The sequence below is a fragment of the Scyliorhinus torazame genome, chromosome 13 (assembly GCF_047496885.1).
Source record: "Scyliorhinus torazame isolate Kashiwa2021f chromosome 13, sScyTor2.1, whole genome shotgun sequence".
NCBI lineage: Eukaryota > Metazoa > Chordata > Chondrichthyes > Carcharhiniformes > Scyliorhinidae > Scyliorhinus > Scyliorhinus torazame.
The window spans coordinates 164,411,331-164,430,413 of NC_092719.1; the positions used below are offsets into that span (position 1 = coordinate 164,411,331).

At 49.7% G+C, this 19,083-nt stretch overlaps 1 protein-coding gene across 5 annotated transcripts in view; it reads right to left on the minus strand.

Annotated features, from left to right (window-relative positions):
• Window positions 1-19,083, minus strand: part of LOC140388345 (receptor-type tyrosine-protein phosphatase gamma-like) — a 1,184,455-nt gene that overhangs the window by 390,728 nt on the left and 774,644 nt on the right. For all 5 annotated transcript variants that reach the window (XM_072472367.1, XM_072472365.1, XM_072472362.1 and 2 more), the window contains one exon: window positions 7,694-7,760. In XM_072472367.1, coding sequence (XP_072328468.1) covers window positions 7,694-7,760 — 67 coding nt within the window. The remainder of the gene's footprint in view (window positions 1-7,693; window positions 7,761-19,083) is intronic.

The window sequence follows — 19,083 nt, forward strand, 5'->3', positions numbered from 1 at the left end:
GCATGGCCAATCCACCTAATCAATTAGCCATTTCATTTGTATCGGTTCAGTAACATAAAGTACCAAATTGCAGTGAGTGTTCATTTTGCTAATATTGTACAAAGCATTTGAACAATTTCCCGTGAAAATTGGGGAGCGGTCATAAAGTTGTCCAAATGTGACAAATGCTTTAGGGGATCATCAGAGTGATGTGTGAAAGCTGCAGAGATGATGGAACAAACTACCAGTGGCATCAACCGAAAACAAATATGCATAGAAAATACATGATACCAATCAATGATAAAGCACCTACTCGAGCATCTCAACAATCCTTAGAGACTAATGCGACAGAAGTTATCTGTAAAGACATAACGTCTGGTGCATATTATCTTGAACATTCTTTCAAACAGTAACTATGACAAAAAACACAAAACAGAAGGTTTTGAATTGTATGCATAGGCAGCTGGAGCTAGGGGAGATTGCAAATACATTTTGACACATGACTTTCCATCTGTCCAAAATTTCACTGTGCCAACATCCAGATGCCACATTTTCTGTTTTGTACGCATACAAATCCTTGTATATTTTTTTACAGGCAAAAGTATACATTTTTTGGCATATTTATTAAATGCAAATATGTTTTATATTTAGATATTAAAATATCTAAAAATTTAGAATTTTAAGTTATCATGAGGATGAAGTATAACTTATGGAGTAAGAACTTAGACATGAATAAAATTAAACTCTCTGTTAAGGCTCTATGAACAGTCCAAAATCACAAAACAAATACAACAATTGACACTTGCAGACAGAAGTATGGGAGGGAAATAATGTAATCCAGCATTTCCCAAACTGGGTCCCAGCATTTCACAATTTGAAAAAAAAACCTGTCCTTGCAGTTTGTCCAATCGGAGGCAGTTTTCACCCTGAGTTGGCTCCTGATAGGTGCACTAATCAGCCTATTAGTAGCCAATGGACTACAAAATAGGCATTTGATTGGACAAGCCAGAAAAAGCAGTGGAGCAAAGGCCCACCAGCAGAGCAATGGCCCACTGGCAGAGCTAAGTCCAATGGCAGAGTGAAGGCAGCAGTGGCGCAAAGGCCCAGAGGCCCAGAGAGCTGTAGCAAAGGCCCAACGGCAGAGCAAAGGCCCAGCGGCTGAGTAAATGCAGACGCGGAGCCAAGTCCAGAGGCGGAGCAAAGGCCCAACGGCTGTGTAAAGGCAATGGCGGAGTTAAGTCCAGCGGCTGAGTGAAGGCAACAGTGGCACAAAGACCCGACGGTAGCACACAGGCCCAGTGGCGGAGCAAGGCACCAGCAGCAGACCAATGGCCGATCAACGGAGCGAATGCCCATTGATGGAGCAAAGGCCCATTGATGGAGCAAAGGCCCATTGATGGAGCAAAGGCCCATTGATGGAGCAAAGGCCCATTGATGGAGCAAAGGCCCATTGATGGAGCAAAGGCCCATTGATGGAGCAAAGGCCCATTGATGGAGCAAAGGCCCATTGATGGAGCAAAGGCCCATTGATGGAGCAAAGGCCCATTGATGGAGCAAAGGCCCATTGATGGAGCAAAGGCCCATTGATGGAGCAAAGGCCCAGCGGCGGAGCAAAGGCCCAGCGGCGGAGCAAAGGCCCAGCGGCGGAGCAAAGGCCCAGCGGCGGAGCAAAGGCCCAGCGGCGGAGCAAAGGCCCAGCGGCGGAGCAAAGGCCCAGCGGCGGAGCAAAGGCCCAGCGGCGGAGCAAAGGCCCAGCGGCGGAGCAAAGGCCCAGCGGCGGAGCAAAGGCCCAGCGGCGGAGCAAAGGCCCAGCGGCGGAGCAAAGGCCCAGCGGCGGAGCAAAGGCCCAGCGGCGGAGCAAAGGCCCAGCGGCGGAGCAAAGGCCCAGCGGCGGAGCAAAGGCCCAGCGGCGGAGCAAAGGCCCAGCGGCGGAGCAAAGGCCCAGCGGCGGAGCAAAGGCCCAGCGGCGGAGCAAAGGCCCAGCGGCGGAGCAAAGGCCCAGCGGCAAAGCAAAGGCCCAGCGGCAGAGCAAAGGCCCAGCGGCAGAGCAAAGGCCCAGCAGCAGAGTAAAAGTCCAACGTTGGAGAGAAGGCAGCGGCGGGTTGAAATCCAGCAGCGAACATGGGCAACAGTGAAGCAAGGGCCCAGCAGTGGAGAGAAGGACCAGCTGTAGAGAAAAGATCCAGTGGCAGAGTGAAGGCAGCAGTGGGTTGAAGTCCAGTGGTGGAGTGAAGGCAGCAGTGGAGCAAAGGCCCAGCAGTTGAGCAATAGCCCAGCAGTGGAGCAAAGGCCTGGTGGCGTAACAAAGGCCCAGCAGCAGAATCAAGGGCCAGTGTCAGAGCAAAGATTCTGTGAGTGGGTGGCGGGCAGTGGAGCGGATGATGGAGTGGGCAGTGGATGGTGGGGTGAGTCGCGATGGTACAGCGGATGAGCTGCAACAGTGAGCAAGTGGAGGAGAGGGCCAAGGGGAGAGGGGGCAACGGGGAGAGGGGGCAACAGGGTGAGGGGGCCATGGGTAGAAAGGGCCGTGGGGAGAGAGGGCCATGGGGAGAGTGGGGCACAAGGAAAGAGGGGCATGTGGAGCAGGCCTTGGTCAGAGGGCCATAGGCAGGCGGCCTTGTACAGAGGGCCTTGGAGAGATAGTGCCATCGGAGGAGGAGGATCATGACTGAGGGTCAATGGAAGAGGGTCTTGGGGAGAGGGGGGTCAGATCTAATTAATGTGTTGATGAAAATGACGATGTAATAATAGATGCATACATATCGATAGAAAAGCCATACCTATTTCACAAAAAAAACCTAGCCTCAACATAAAAAGAATGCTGGGGTTCCATCAATGCTCTTGGGAAGTCAGAAGGATTCCATGCTCAAAAAGTTTGTGAAACCTTGATTTAGGGCACGATTCTCCAGAAAGATTTCTAAGTGTGGTAGCGAGCGGGAACTGCCGCGTACTTCCCGGTGCTTGGCCCGGCGAGGGCAGGATTGCTATTCAACATTAATTGGTCCACGTAGCGAGGCCCCGCGGGCTTCCCGCTGCAAATGAAGGCTCACCAGCTGATGTCCAGGACCGCGCTCGTCAGGCGCTGCCCCCCCGTCCCCCCACTCCTTAATGCGGTGGAGGCCAGGAGGGATGTCCTGTTCCCCCTAGGGTCCCGGAGGGCACGCCACAGAGCAGCCAGTACAGCCTGGGACGAAGTGGCGGCGGCCGTAGGCTCGGAAAGTGTGACTTGGAGGACTGGCCTCCAGTGTCGCAAGACGGTCAATGACCAACCAGGCAGCACTGGTGAGTGGACACCAATGCCCCCCACCCCAAGACATTTCCGTCCTCATGCGAGCATCCACCCCCTCCAACCCACCATGCGGCTTACAAACCTCTCTTCAACAACCCCCCCCAACCTTTCCTTCACTATCACCCCCACCACGCGAAGATGCATGCGGCTAACGATGCCCCCTCTGTGTCTCTGCAGGAGAAGCTCTTCCACAATCGCCGGGAGAGGGTCATCTGGCGGAGGGGTGCCAGACATATGAATCCTCACCACCTTCGAGGAATGGGCCCTGGAGGTGACGGGGGGGTGGCTGAGGACAGAGCGATCACTAATGCGGAGGTCGGCGCACGCTGCGAAGTGAGGATCCACTGGATCGTACGTGAGTTGTTTTTGTCATACTGACTGAACCCACTGACCAGGTCCATTCTCCCGCAGGTGCTCCAGCAGATGGCACTGGCCCATCCAGGGTCCCTCCCCTGCCTCCCACGAGGCCATCTCAGAGGAGAGCTCCGAGGATGCCACAATCAACATGTCACAGCTGTCATCCCCACCCTCCACCAGTGCACATACATGGACCTCGGTGTGAACCGTTAGTGGATAGGCTTTTGGGGCACAATCTGGTGAGCACCACACAGTTGTTGATGTACATCAAGTGGAGGCAGGAACCTCCAGGCGAGACAGCTGTCAGAGGGCTGCATGATCTCAGGTCCCAGCCACATGCTGAGTCTGTGAAGCAGGGTTACCTGGAGCTGATGAAGATGTTAGGGAGCGACTGGAACATTCAGCGGGAGATGCCAGGGTGGCGACCGCAGTGGACAGCCGGCATGATGTCGGCACCATTAGTGGAGGTGTCCAAGGCGTGCTGCAGTCGGTTATGGCCATGGCCGAGGGCCTCGGCAGAATGTCCGACTCGCTGGGGGATGTCACCCAGTACGAGGCTGACCTCGATGATGTTCTGCGGGACATGTCCCACTCTCGAATGGAAATGGCAGAGGCGCTGCGGAGCTTATTCCAGTCGCAGGCGGGCATTGCTGAGGGTGTTGACACAATGGTGTGGACATTGGGAAGCTGTCAGGGCTGGCACAGCCCGATGACATAGAGGCAGCCGGGGCTCAAACTAGCTGCCCCTCACCCCTGAGGTGAACCCCAGGGCCCTATGGGCACCGAGCGGGAGGAGAAGGCGCTGGTTTGTAGAGGTAGAGCAAGGAAGGTTAAGCATGTTGAGGATCACTGAGAGCATAGGGGGAGGGGGGAGAGGGAAGGTAGGAGGTGGGGGGATAAGGGGGTGGTGTGAAGAGTGGGAAATTGTTGGACACCTGTGACACATTAAAGGCCCTTGACCACAAGCAGTATGATGCCTCTGTCACTTTCTTCTGCAATGCAGCCCAACCTCCGGACCCTTGGCCCATCTCTCCAGGCATCTCCCCTCCCCAGGCACACCTCATGCAGGTGATGGGTGTTGGTGAGCATTCAGCAGACAGGCAGTGGTCAGACAATTGAGAAGCACAGCGCTCAGCTCTCTGCGGGTTAGAGAGCCGGCGAAAGAGAGCAGGGAAAAAAAAGAGAATGGGGGAAAAAAGAGAACGGGGGAAAAGAAGAGCCGGGGGAAAAGAAGAGCCGGGGGAAAAGAGAGCCATGGGGAAAGAGAGTGGGAAAAAGAGAGCAGGGGAAAGAGAGTGGGGGGGAAAAGGAAAAGGGAAAAGACGGCGGGGAAGAGAACTGGGGAAAGAAAATGAGAGAAAGAGAGTGGAGGAAAGAGAATGGGGGGGGGGGGAAGAAAACGGAGAAGAGAGTGGGATGAAAGAATTCAGGGGAAAGCAAGTGCAGGAGTATGTGAGTGCAGGCGAAAGCGAGTGGGAAAGAGAGAGTTGAGGAGAGAGAGAGCAGGGGAAAGAGAGAGCAGGGGAAAGAGAGAGCAGTGTAAAGAAAGGGGGGAATGGGAGCAGGGGAAGGGGAGCGGGGGAAGGGGAGCGGGGGAAGGGGAGCGGGGGAAGGGGAGCGGGGGAAAGGGAGCGGGGGAAAGGGAGCGGGGGAAAGGGAGTAAGGAATAGGGTGCAAGTATGAGACTGAGGAGAAAAGAGATTGCATCAAGGTAGAAAAGAGATTGCGGTGAGTGTAGCTTGAGGGGCTGGGTTTCAAGCATCTCTGCTCCTCCTGGCCCAGGGACATTTCATTGAAATGGCTGCCATAATCTGAGGAACGTAACCTTATTTAAATATTATAATTAATGACTTGCCGTTGCAGAGCAGATAACTCAGTCTGCAGGTAAGCCTGAAGTAGGCACTTTGCAGCAGCTCAAGGTCAGATTTCACATTTTTATCTCCATCCAATCATTTCCCGCCCAACAAGGGGATGGAAGGGATAGGTTAATGTTCCCTGGAATACCAGTACTTTATCTATTTTCTCTACGGATGCCGAGTGCTTCATCAGTAATATCACCTGACTTTCGAATTGTATTTACAATCTTCCATTTTTATAAATCTGCACACCATTCTCATCTTCTGAAGTACCAATATACATATTTTGGAGCAAATATTCCTTTTTCTCTTTATTTTATACCCACCAACTGTTGTGATTCTTTCCACTAGATCGGATCCCATTCAACTCAGCCATATGAACCTGATTGATTTTTATACATAAATACTTTGCCCATTGTCCTATTGAACTGTTCAATGCTATGCTAAAACACCTTAAGCGTTATGTAGCTCTTGTTTTAAGTCTTAACTGACATTGCATTGGCAAAATGGAGTCTGTTTTAAGATAAATGCACATACTTGCCTATGTTAGTATTTTGAGTTGTCATATACAGACATAGAAATTCTAATTTGCTATATACTGTAAGAGTCCTTTCTGTTTATTCCTTTGTTCCCATTTCTTTTATTTTATTATTTTTGGGTCGGTGGACCCATAATCGGAATGTGCCTTTAAGCAGAAGAGTGCTCGTCAGGTTTTGTATTTTGGGGTAGAGAAATCTGACTCATCAGCGTTGAGGGAATCTTAGGAACCAGTTTTGGAGGAGGTCTGTTCGATTGACTAACTGGCAACTGGTGGTTTGGCCAGGGACAGTGTTCTGCCTGACAACAGTTTGCGATTGGTTCCTGCCAGGTGTTTTTTTCAGAGAGAACCTGGCAGAAATCTCTCGACTGTTGAAGGTTAATTTGTCCCTCTCTCTGCTGCTGGTTGCCTGCTGTTTCCATGAATCTGCAGCGAAGATCATTATAAGCTGAAGAGAAAGGAAGTACCCAACTGAAGGCCTAAACTTGAGAAAGAAATTACCTGGAAGACATTCATCTGAATCAAAGATCCTTATCCTTTTATTTTATTACTATTTATCTTCCCTTTCCATCACCCTTTCCCTGCTGTGTTGTTGGTATGTGTGCGTGGGTAGAGGATGGGGTGAGGTGGAAAGTTGGTGGGTGTTGGGAATCAGATAATGAATAGCCAGTTGTATTTTCTTTGCCTAGTTAATTATTATTACTATTCATAATAACAGGTTACTTGCATTTAAATTTTACAAACCTGGTGACTATAGTCAATTTTGGTCAACTAAAGCCACGGGTATTAATATAAATTCAATTTCACCTGCGTTGCAACTCAGGGTCATGAGGTGCTGGAATTGACCGTGCACTAGCCCAGGGTGTTGTAACAATACGACAGCAGATGTGAATATTATTACAGTTTATTCATTCCTTGTTCATGTTACTGGACTTTATACATGCATAATGTAAAATATTGTGAAATCGATATTATGTTCTTCAAAGTGCTTTGATCATATTTGCCTTTCACAGTAACAGTTTTACTAAAAAATAATAATAATCGTTTATTGTCACAAGTAGGCTTCAATGAAGTTACTGTGAAAAGCCCCTAGTCGCCACATTCCGGCGCCTGTTCAGGGAGGCCGGTACGAGGATGGGGTGAGGTGGAAAGTTGGTGGGGGTTGGGAATCAGATAATGGATAGCCAGTTGTATTTTCCTTGCCTAGTTAATTATTATTACTATTCATAATAACAGGTTACTGGTGTTTAAATTTTACAAACCTGGTGACTATAGTTAATTTAGGTCAACCAAAGCCACGGGTATTAATATAAATCCAATTATTTAAAGTTGTATTTTGTTCTCAATTACTGCATTTGGAAAGGAAAATGTACCACTGCACCAGATGGATTCAGAAATTTTACAGGAGACTCATAACTAAAATCATGATGAATTATCGTCACAAAACAAAGGCACTGTAACTAATCACATTAATTTTTCATGAAAGAATATTAAATGTTAATAAAAGTATTCTTTCCAGTACGAACTTGAAATAGTTGTACATATATTAAGTGTAATAATACTGATACAAAGATGAACTGTGCACATTTAATTAATGAGTATAAAACCCAACAGGTAAAGGACATAATTCCCATATTTTTTTTGATGAAAGGAACTCATAAGTAGCTTACTTACCATGATGCACTACTCCCTTCAGCCCCCTTATAATAGGAACCAGGGCAAGGTTGTCCTGGAGGGTAATCTGTGTGTAAAGGATATGCATTCTGTTAAATTCTTCCTGGCAACAGATAAAATTATCTTCAATTTTAATCTTTAAAGAAAGATGTTATCTGGCCACCAGTTCTGCTTTCAAAGTTACTCATGGAGATAGTGCCTAAACACAGAAGATTATAATGAATTGACACTGAACAAATCTTGGGGAAACAATTATGTTCTAGAGTTACAACTACTTTTCTGAACGCTGGTTGAAAGTTCATCTAACCTCATTAAAACTCAAGATGATGGAACTTTAAAACACTTGCAGCAGAATCTCTCCACAATATTTACTGTTTGGTTAAAAGGGATTGTTAGCATGTTTCTCGATATCCATTTTTTTCAGACAAACCACTTAAAAATTTAGGTACAATATTATATACATGGTTTTGTAACTCAAGCAATATTATATCATCAAAAAACTTTAAGAACATTTATAACTTGAACTTTTCTATAAGCCAAATGTGGGGAATCTTTGTCAGTTCTGATGCTTACCAATGAAAGTCTTCAGACTGGTTTAGTTGTTACGGTGGTCTATGAATCTTGGAAGGTATGTTTTTAATCATTTGATTCAGTTGATAAAGGCAGGAAGGTTCAAGATTAAGTTATGGCCTGTGCTTAGTAAGACAACCTGCACTTCACCAGCCTCAGTATCTTTGGTTGAAGGAGGAATAAAACCATTGAGGGCGCCCGATTCGGGAGAAACTGGAAAAAACATCGGAGGCGGTGAAGGAGCATGGAGGGGCACTGAAGGGTGTGGAGGTGGCCTTATCGCGCACAGTGATTGAATCACCTTGATGGAAGCTAAGAGGTTTCTGATGGAGGAAAGGAACAAAGCTCCGAGGACAAAGATGCAGGACTTGGAGAACTGGTCGAGGAGACAGAACCTCAGAATTGTGGGGTTACTGGAGGGGGTGGAGGACCGAAAGCCAACAGAGTACTTTTCTCAGATGTTTATCAAGCTTTTGGGGGTGGGGGGGTGGTGAATGTCCCTCCAGAGATGGATCGGGCCCACCAAGTATTCCGGCGGAAACCTCGGCTGAATGACCCGTCACAGGCAGTGATTATTGGATTCTACAGCTTCCAGAAGGAGTGGGTCCTGAAATGGGACAAAGTGAATTGAGACTCAAGGTGGGAAGGAAGCATCATTAGGCATCTGGGATGGCCACTTCTAGAATACAAAATGGACATTTGCAAAGATTGCAGGGAAAAATAGACAATGTTAAGAAAGCAAGGCACAGAGCCTATCTGCATATTGGAGCCGCAGCACCCAGACAAGACTGAAATTGTAGGCCCATCAGCATATGGATGGCCCTTCTCCGGCAACAAAGGAAGATACTTAAGTAACCAATCTGGCCCCAGACCTCGCAGCGCCAGTTCCCCAAACCGAAAGCAGAAAACAAAGCAGGCCAACGGCCACCTAGGACACGCCCAGCCATCAGGGCACCCACCCCTTTATTGGTCAGGATCAATGCGAATGGTCAAGAAACAGCCCAATTGATTGGGGCCAAGTTCAAGGCCCGCCCAAAAGCGCGCGAAGCCCCTTCGGGTATAAGAGGAAGGCCCGAGAGAGAATCGCTCTCTTGGACTTGGCTCTCACAGCGGAGCGGCCCGTCCACCAGCTGCACCAGAAGGAAATAAGTCCAAGGTCAACGCTTGCTATCAGACGGATGACCTTAGCTGTTCCCCTTCACCACTTCGACCCCAGCAGCCTCAGATCCGAACAACGGCCATTTTTCCTCTGACTGAGTGGGCGCCCGAAGCTAAGTATAGGCTTTAGCAGTAGTGATAGTTTAGTCTGCAGTATTTTGTGCATGAGTAGATATTACTGTGTGTGTGAATAAACAATATTTACTTTGAATTAACGAACTGATGTATTGGTGTATACATGCGGGGGGCTCTGACACCCCGCCGGGTCGGATTTCCGGCTCCGCACCGCGCGGATCGCGCCATGCCCCCCTCGCCGGGACGCAATTCTCGGAGAATCAGCGCCATCAGTGCCGGTGTAGTCAGCCCGGCGCCGGTCGGGGTATGCGCCGATTCTCCGGCTCGGACCGGCACGCCGATTCTCTGGCCCGAATGGCCGTCAACAAAAAATCGAGTGCCGCTGGCGCCGTTCTAACATCCTCTGAGTCGGCGGGGCCGTGGCGTTGAAGGGTCCTGGGGCAGCCTGTGGGGGGGGGGGGGGGGGGGGGGGGGGGGGGGGGGGGGGGCCGACCCCGGGGGGGGGGGGGGGGCTCCGTAGTGGCCTATCGCCACCGATCGGCGGGCCGGCCTCTCTGTCTGGGGGCCTCCTTTCCTCCGTGCCGGCTCCTGTAGCCCTGCACCGGGGCCGGAGTGGGGAAGAAGGCCACTGTGCATGCGCTAGTTGGCGCCGGCCCAGCTGCGCATGCGCGGACCCCGCGACGCCGGGTTTATGCCGGGATCGGCAGCTGGAGCGGCGTTGGCCACTCCAGCGCCGTGCTCGCCCCTGTGGGCCGGAGAATGGGGTCCCAGAACGGGCACCGACGCCGGAGTAAAACACTCCCGTTTTTACGCCGGCGTCGACAGTTAGCCGCCCGATGGGAGAATCGTGCCCATTGTTCTGGAAAGCTTTCTCTGGGGTTATGGGGGGTGGAAGGAGGGAGGGCTGGGCGTAGGGATCTGACTGGGGCTAAGGGCTTTTCTGTGTCTCATCTTAGGGGCAGGTTTGGCGGCTGTGTTGGGCCCGGGCTTTCCGGAGGCGGCGATCTTTGTCTTTATCTTTAGGAATTGGTCATAGTCAGTGGGGCGGGGGGGGAGATGGTAAGAGGTTGTTTTTTTTCCAAGGATAGAGGTTTGTAAATGGTGTTATGTTTGTATGGATTTGTTTATTTTGTGTTTCATAAAATGAAAACTTTAGTAAAAGTATTTTCAAGAAAAAGTCTTCGCATTCGCTATCCTTCATGAACATGTTACATAATTACTCGGCGGGTTCTGCTGACCTTCTGCTCACGTTGACACGCTATACCGGGACAATTCCCAAAGATAATTCACACAATGTGTCCTGGAGAGGGAAGCAGATAATTTGAATAAAGCTCAAAAAATGCTGCTATTTCTTGAGATGAGTTACAGGGCTACAGATCACAAACCCACTCAAGTCGACCTACAACACAGACTTCGCTGAGAGACTCTGCCGTCGCACCTCTCTCACACTCCTCAACCACCTCGTACACCAGCTCTACAGCAGACGACGCAACCTGGAAACCAAGATAGAGGCCATATTCTCAACTTGCGCTCAGGATGCAGCAGACCAGCTGCGGAACACCGCCAAACAGATGAGACAACAATACTATGCCACCTATATGCACACCAAGAACAGAAAGCTTGAGAAACTTGGCATCACCACCGGCAGCAACCAAGCCACCCCCGGTGTCACAGTAGAAAACAATACAGGGAAATCTATTGTCAACTTGTCAGACTACACCCTTCAACCAGATGAAATCGAAGTCCTCAGCAGAGGGCTCAATTTCTGCACCACCACCAAAATGGGCCCCATCAGTCTCGCGGCAGACACGGAGGAATTCATCAGGCGAACGAGGCTCCGGGAATTCTTCCACAGACCCCGAGAGGCCAACAGCGAACCCAAGCAGACTACCAATGAACCGGAACAGCAGACCGAGAGATCTGCGGTGCGGCAACCGAAGAGGAAAGAGTCGAATTGGACCCCTCCGGAAGGCCGCTGCCTTAGACTCGACATGTATGCTCAAGCCTTCAGGAGTTGCGTCAATGCCAGATTCATCAGTCGCATTCACAAGACAGCCCCGAACGTCACCCAAGCACAACGCAATGCCATCCGCTCTCTCAAGACCAACCACAGCATCGTCATCAAACCAGCAGACAAAGGGTCGTACTGAACAGAACGGACTACTGCAAAGAAGTATACCGACAACTGAACAACCAAGAACACTACACACAGTTACCCGCAGATCCGACCAAGGAACACATCCGCCAACTTAACAGACTGATCAAGACCTTGGATCCAGATCTTCAGAGCACCCTACGTGCTCTCATCCCACGTACTCCCCGCATTGGAGATCTCTACTGCCTCCTGAAAATACATTAAGGCCAACACACCAGGCCGCCCTATCGTTTCAGGCAATGGGACCCTGTGTGAGAACCTCTCTGGCTACATCGAGGGCATCTTGAAACCCATCGTACAAGGTACACCCAGCTTCTGTCGCGACACGACGGACTTCCTACAGAAACTCAGCACCCATGGACCAGTTGAACCAGGAACATTCCTCGTCACAATGGACGTCTCGGCACTCTACACCAGCATCCCCCATGACGACAGCATTGCTGCAACAGCCTCAGTACTCAACACCGACAACTGCCAATCTCCAGACGCAATTCTGCAACTCATCCGCTTCATTCTGGATCACAACGTCTTCACCTTCGACAACAAGTTCTTCATCCAGATGCACGGAACAGCCATGGGGACCAAATTCGCACCCCAATACGCCAACATCTTCATGCACAAGTTTGAACAGGACCTACTCACCGCACAGGACCTTCAACCGATGTTATACACCAGATACATCGATGACATTTTTTTCCTTTGGACCCACGGCGAAGAATCACTGAAACGACTACACGATGACATTAATAAGTTCCATCCAACCATCAGACTCACCATGGACTACTCTCCAAAATCAGTTGCATTCTTGGACACACTCGTCTCCATCAAGGACGGTCACCTCAGCACTTCGCTTTACCGCAAACCTACGGATAACCTCATGATGCTCCACTTCTCCAGCTTCCACCCTAAACACATTAAAGAAGCCATCCCCTATGGACAAGCGCTCCCTATACACAGGATCTGCTCAGACGAGGAGGAGCGTAACAGACATCTACAGACGTTGAAAGATGCCCTCGTACGAACGGGATATGGCACTCGACTCATCGATCAACAGTTCCAACGCGCCACAGCGAAAAACCGGACCGACCTCCTCAGAAGACAAACATGGGACACAACCGACAGAATACCCTTCGTCGTCCAGTACTTCCCCGGAGCGGAGAAACTACGTCATCTTCTTCACAGCCTTCAACACGTCATTGATGACGATGAACATCTTGCCAAGGTAATCACCACACCCCCACTACTTGCCTTCAAACAACCGCGCAACCTCAAATGAACCATTGTTTGCAGCAAACTACCCAGTCTTCAGAACAGTGACCACGACACCACACAACCCTGTCATGGCAATCTCTGCAAGACGTGCCAGATCATCGACATGGATACCACTATTACACGTGAGAACACCACCCACCAGGTACGCGGTACATACTCGTGCGACTCGGCCAACGTTGTCTACCTCATACGCTGCAGGAAAGGATGTCCCGAAGCGTGGTACATTGGTGAGACCATGCAGACGCTGCGACAACGAATGAACGGACATCGCGCAACAATCACCAGGCAGGAATGTTCCCTTCCAGTCGGGGAACACTTCAGCAGTCAAGGGCATTCAGCCTCTGATCTCCGGGTAAGCGTTCTCCAAGGCGGCCTTCAGGACCCGCGACAACGCAGAATCGCCGAGCAGAAACTTATAGCCAAGTTCCGCACACATGAGTGCGGCCTCAACCGGGACCTGGGATTCATGTCGCATTACATTCACCCCCCACCATCTGGCCTGCGAAATCCTACCAACTGTCCTGGCTTGGTACAATTCACACCTCTTTAACCTGGGGTTACCCCATCTCTGGATCTGTAAAGATTTAATTACCTGCTAATGCTCGCATTCCAAGCATTGTTTGGCATCTTTGAATTTGTCTATATATGTGTTTCTGGAACAGACCTCTTCATTCACCTGAGGAAGGAGCAGCGCTCCGAAAGCTAGTGACATCGAAACAAACCTGTTGGACTTTAACCTGGTGTTGTAAGACTTCGTACTGTGCTCACCCCAGTCCAACGCCGGCATCTCCACATCTTGAGATAAGTTGTTCAACCAGGCTACCGACTTGTATTGGAACTGGGATTCAAATGAAAGGTTTACAGTTCCCAGATAATAGACTAGAAGGAAATGTGTAAATGAAGAAATGGAAACAATGTTTTGATTTGTTTGCAACAGTATAAAGCTGGAGTAACCAAACTGCATTGCAGTATTTTACTTTATTTCGCAGAGTAGGTGAAAGAACAATGGAGAAGAATGTTTGTATATGGTGACGTGGAAAACATAGAGGGGGCGATTCTCTGAGCCCCGCGCCGGGCCGGAGAATTGCCGCAAGCGCGCCACGACGCCCCAACACCAGCGCTTGATTCTCCAGGGTGCGGAGAATCGGCGCCATTTGCGCCGGCGCGTTTGGCGCAGCGCTGGCCGCGGGCCACTGGATGGGTCGAGCGGCCACTCCAATACGACAGAATCCCGCCGGCGCCGTTCACCCCTGGTCGCTGCCAGCGGGAACTCTGCAGGAACGCTCGGGGGGCGGCCTGTGTGGGGGGGGCGGGGGCTCATTCACCGGGGAGGGGCCTCCGATGGGGTCTGGCCCTTGATTGTGGCCCACCAATCGGTGGGCCGGACTCTGCCCCCCCGGGCCTACTTTCCAGTGCGGCCGGCCCCTGAACACCGACCCCATGTTCGGTCGGGGCCGGCGTGCGTAATAAGTTCCCCGCGCATGCGCAGGATGGCGTGGCCCATCTGCACATGCGCAGGATTGAGCTGGCCCAACTGCACATGCGCGGGTTGGCGTGGCGCCCATTTGGCGCTGTGTAAGAAGGCTGGAGCGCCGTGAACCGCTCCAGCGCTGTGCTTGCCCTCAAGGGGGCCAGAATAGGTCGTGCCCGGGACCTGTTCGCGCCGTTGTGAATCGCGACGGTGTTCACGACAGCGCGAACCCTTGGTCTCAGTATCGGAGAATCCCCCCCATTGAATCTGAACAAGATTGTGGAATAGTTCACACCACAGAGAATGTTACAAATTAAAGACTTGTGTTAATACCACAAGACTCAACTATTCCACGGTTTCAAGCTCAAGATGCATCGATCAATATGTAATAGATTTACATGAAAAGGTCAACTCGAGAGTACAGAATTCTCATGTACAGCCTTTTTATAGACAGAATTCTAGTGAGCTTAATCGAAAACAAGGTCAGTTAGATTACTGAGAGAAAAGAATTCCAATCTACAGAAAGCAGTTGATTTTTACAGAGCAATGTAAGCCAGCATGATAAAGTTAAAACTAGTAATGCCATAAGCAATGTGAGTGGAGATGCCAATGGGAATAAAAATCTTATCTTGCTGCTCCACAACAGGTGGTGAATTGTAAGTACAGTGATAAATTGGGCAGTAGAAAAAAAATGGGAACTGTCACGCTATTCAGGTAAACATCATGGTACAAACATACATACATACTGATGGACAGATCAACGGACCAATCAACACACACACAACACCACAGCCAATCACAGGCAAGATCATACACACTACAAAACAGGGAACACTACACTTCCCGGGCATTCCAGCAGGAGACAGCTCAGGGCACAGAGCTCACAGCAAGCCACTCAGACATCCACCATGTGCTGAGTGCCACTCCAAGATAGTATTAGGAATAGGTCCACAGATTCTAGGGCTTTGATCGAACCTCAGTGACCAGTTTACCACTGTAAATAAATGTTAGTAATAAAATTGAGTTGTACCATGCGCAACCGTGTTGGTTCGTCTGTGTAGCAGAGTACCCAACACATCAGGAACTAGTCATATACTAGTTAGGAACTGTAAAAAAACAAAACTCTGAATCCAAACAAAATCATCTTTGTCAAAGAATAAAAACAGTTCATAGAGGAAGTGAGAGATATCAGAGTGAAAGTCCACAGATCCCTGAAAGTAGCAGGACTGTTTGATAAGGTGATTAAGGAATCCCTTCATATATTCTATGCCTCAGTTACTAAAAGAGCAGGGTGGTTATGCTGGCACTGTATAAAACATTAGTTAGACCATAGCATGAGTACAATGCACAGTTCCGGTGACCTCATTACAGAAAGGATGTAATTGCATTGGAGAGGGCACATAGGAGATTTACAAGGATGTTGCTAGGAATTAACTTGCAGCCTGGTGAAAGATGGAGTAGGCTGTGGTTGTTCTCTTTGGAACAGGAGGCTGAGGGGAAATTTAATTGAGATGTACAAAATTGAGAGGGGCCTGGACAGAGTGGATGGGAAGGGCCAGTTCACTTTCACAGAAACGTCAGTAACTAGGGGCCATAGATTTAAAGTGATTGCTCAAAGGGTTAGAGGGAAGATGAGGACACATGTTTTTCACCCAAAGGGCTGTGGGGGTCTGAGACTCAATGTCCGCAAGGGAAGTAAAGGCAGAAAACTTCAATTCATTTTAAAGGTGTTTAAATGTGCACCTGAAGTGTCGTAGCCTGCAGGGCTATGGGCCAAATGCTGGGAAGTGGAATTAGGCTGGGTGGCTCACTTATTGTCCATTACAGACACAATGGACCAAGTGGTCTCTTTCTGTGCCGATTCTATGAGTGGAAGAGTAATCTAAGAACAAGAGAAAATTTTATGCAATTCAGTCATTTGACATTGAACTTCAAAATGAGCAACACAAGTGTTTCTTTTAAAATAATTAAAGCAACTGCAATCATCACCAGCAGCACCATTACCTCATGGGCTCCAAAGTCCTGGTCCCGTGTTTAAATGGTACCTGGACAGCCATACACCTATTACAGACAAGGGGTTCCGCATTGCTACTCTGGAGTCCTTGCGGCCACAACTCATGCTGGATAAGTTCATAGATATGAGCCACAACATCCTAGTACATACGAGGCACCTCTTATATTGCCTTTCACTCAGTGCTAGATAAACATACAGAGATACACCCATGGTTTGGCCAATGCTCACCGTTGCAGTGATCCATGATCGCCAGTATCTTGACCTTATGGAGGCCCATTGTCTCTTGCTGCTCAGGTCCTGGAACACCAGAGATGTATTCCTATTCACATGACTGGGCATGGAGACATTGGGATGATTTTGCACCTGCGTTATCCGTCAGCGAGAACAGTGACGTGGGTGCAAAATTGATTGATTGATTGGTTTTTCTTGTCACATGAGCAAGAAATTGTTTCTTGATTTTCCCTGTCCATCGCTGGTGATGTAACAAGGTTCCCGCCTTTCATTTAAAAGCATCTCAATATATTTTAATACTATTAAAGGGCCTCCCTGCCACATGGTCCCCTGACAAAATATTGAAATTGCCGATGTGATGTTGCATCGGCGAGACTCACAACAGCTCTGAGAGGATGGGAAACAATTGAGGGGTTACCGCCATGGTGGATCAAGGTAAGTATAGCCCACGGGGGGAAGTGGGACATGCCCAGACAGTACCATGGCACTGCTTCCTGACACACTGCCAAGCTGACAGTGCCAACCTGGCAGCATTATGTGGTTGGGGGAGAGGGGAGGGGGGGGGGGGAGAAGACCGCCTTGGCCTTTGAAGGGGATAACTTGGCAGCGAACAGGGCACCTGGCTTTGGGGTGTGGGGAACACCAGCGTTACTGTCACGGCTGTTATTGGTCATGAGGGGTGGACGGGGTGGGAAGAGACACAAATTATTGTGCTGTGGGGAGGGGGGGGGGGGGGGACCTGGCGAACGCACCATGGGGGAGATAGCCCCCGATGATTGTGCCGCGTGTGGTTGGTGGTGGTGGGGTGAGTGGAGGGGGGGTTGAGTGGAGGGGTGGGAGGAAGGATTTGCAGGGGGAAGTTTTAACTCTCTGCTGATTGGGGAGCCCATTAAAAGTGGAGCCCTGATCTCTGTGGAGCCAGCCTTGCCAGCTCTTTCAGGCCCGGCCTTGCCAGATAGATGGTGTAAACCACACCCCGAGGTTGTTTTTGTCAAAACTTGGTCTCAAAACACAGTTGTGCATCTGTAAGATACACACCAGCTTTCAGTCAGAGCCTGATACTCACAAATTAAGGGAAAATTCCACCCATTGCTCTTTGACCAGAGTGATAAGAACCATTTACAAAACGTTTCCCTCTGACATTACTCTACTTGCCTGCACAGCCTTCAAGGCTCTAGAGAGAGACTATTGCCTCAGCAGAATGGAAAGATTAACCACACGAATGCTTGTCAGCCAAGACCATTCACTAAGGAGGATGGAAGTTTGGAGGTGGCTGCCATCCACCAGCCATGCCCTTAGAAGGCAATCAACTCCATTCCTGCCTCTGTCAGCAGCAAATAGCAAATTGAACAGAATGAACGGCATCTTGCTCGAAGCGCGATGTTATGAGATCCATGAGTCAGGAACAAACCTGCTGCTGTGCAGACTTCATCATGTACAGAACACAGCTGAACATGGTGGACATCCAATTGCCTCATAACTATGAGGGTAACCCTGTGGTCGGCCTTGTATTGAACTCCACCCAGCCCACTACAAGGCATCTGACTGACTGACTGTGTGGTGAAGGCCTGATTTAAAATAATGGTGCGCATCACCTTCCAAACATGCTCCATCACTTTCTACCCGACCCTGGTCACAATCAATCCCCCCTCCCCCCCCAACTCCCCTAACTCTCCTGCAAGACACTTCCCACTCCTTTCCAGGGACTCTCTGTCCACCACTCCCCTCCACTGGAATCTGTTTCCCTCATCCTTCCCTGGACACTAGAATCATAGAAGTTACAGTGCAGAAGGGGGCCATTCGGCCCATCGAGTCTGCACCAGCTCTTGGAAAACGCACCCTACCCAAGCCCACACCTCCACCCATAACCCCATAACCCAGTAACCCCACCCATCACTAAGGGCAATTTTGGACACTAAGGGCAATTTAGCATGGCTAATCCACCTAACCTGCACATCTTTGGACTGTGGGAGGAAACTGGAGCACCCGGAGGAAACCCACGCACACACGGGGAGAACGTGCAGACTCCACACAGACAGTGACCCAGGAATCGAACCTGGGACCCTGGAGCTGTGAAGCAATTGTGCTAATCATTATGCTACCGTGCTGCCCATACTCTTTCCCTTTTGTTGTTAACTCTGCCTCCCATGCCCAGCCTTTGCCCCACCCTTCCGCCTTCTCTCCACGTCTTCCAGCCTGTTATGTAAGGTCCCCAAGAAGGAGGAAGCAGCTTCTCCTGACCTCAAAGCTGTGAAAGAGATAAAACTCAGCAGGTGCATACCACTTAGATACAGTTATAACACAAAATGTTCTAAATTCCCGCTGGTTGGGGACTTAATTTGGAGGCTGAACTTAATTCCGATGAGTTGGCCTTTTAATTAGTATGCATGATATGTTAAATGAATGCAAATGAGGTCCCTGGCATTGTTCATTGGGAAGCTCCA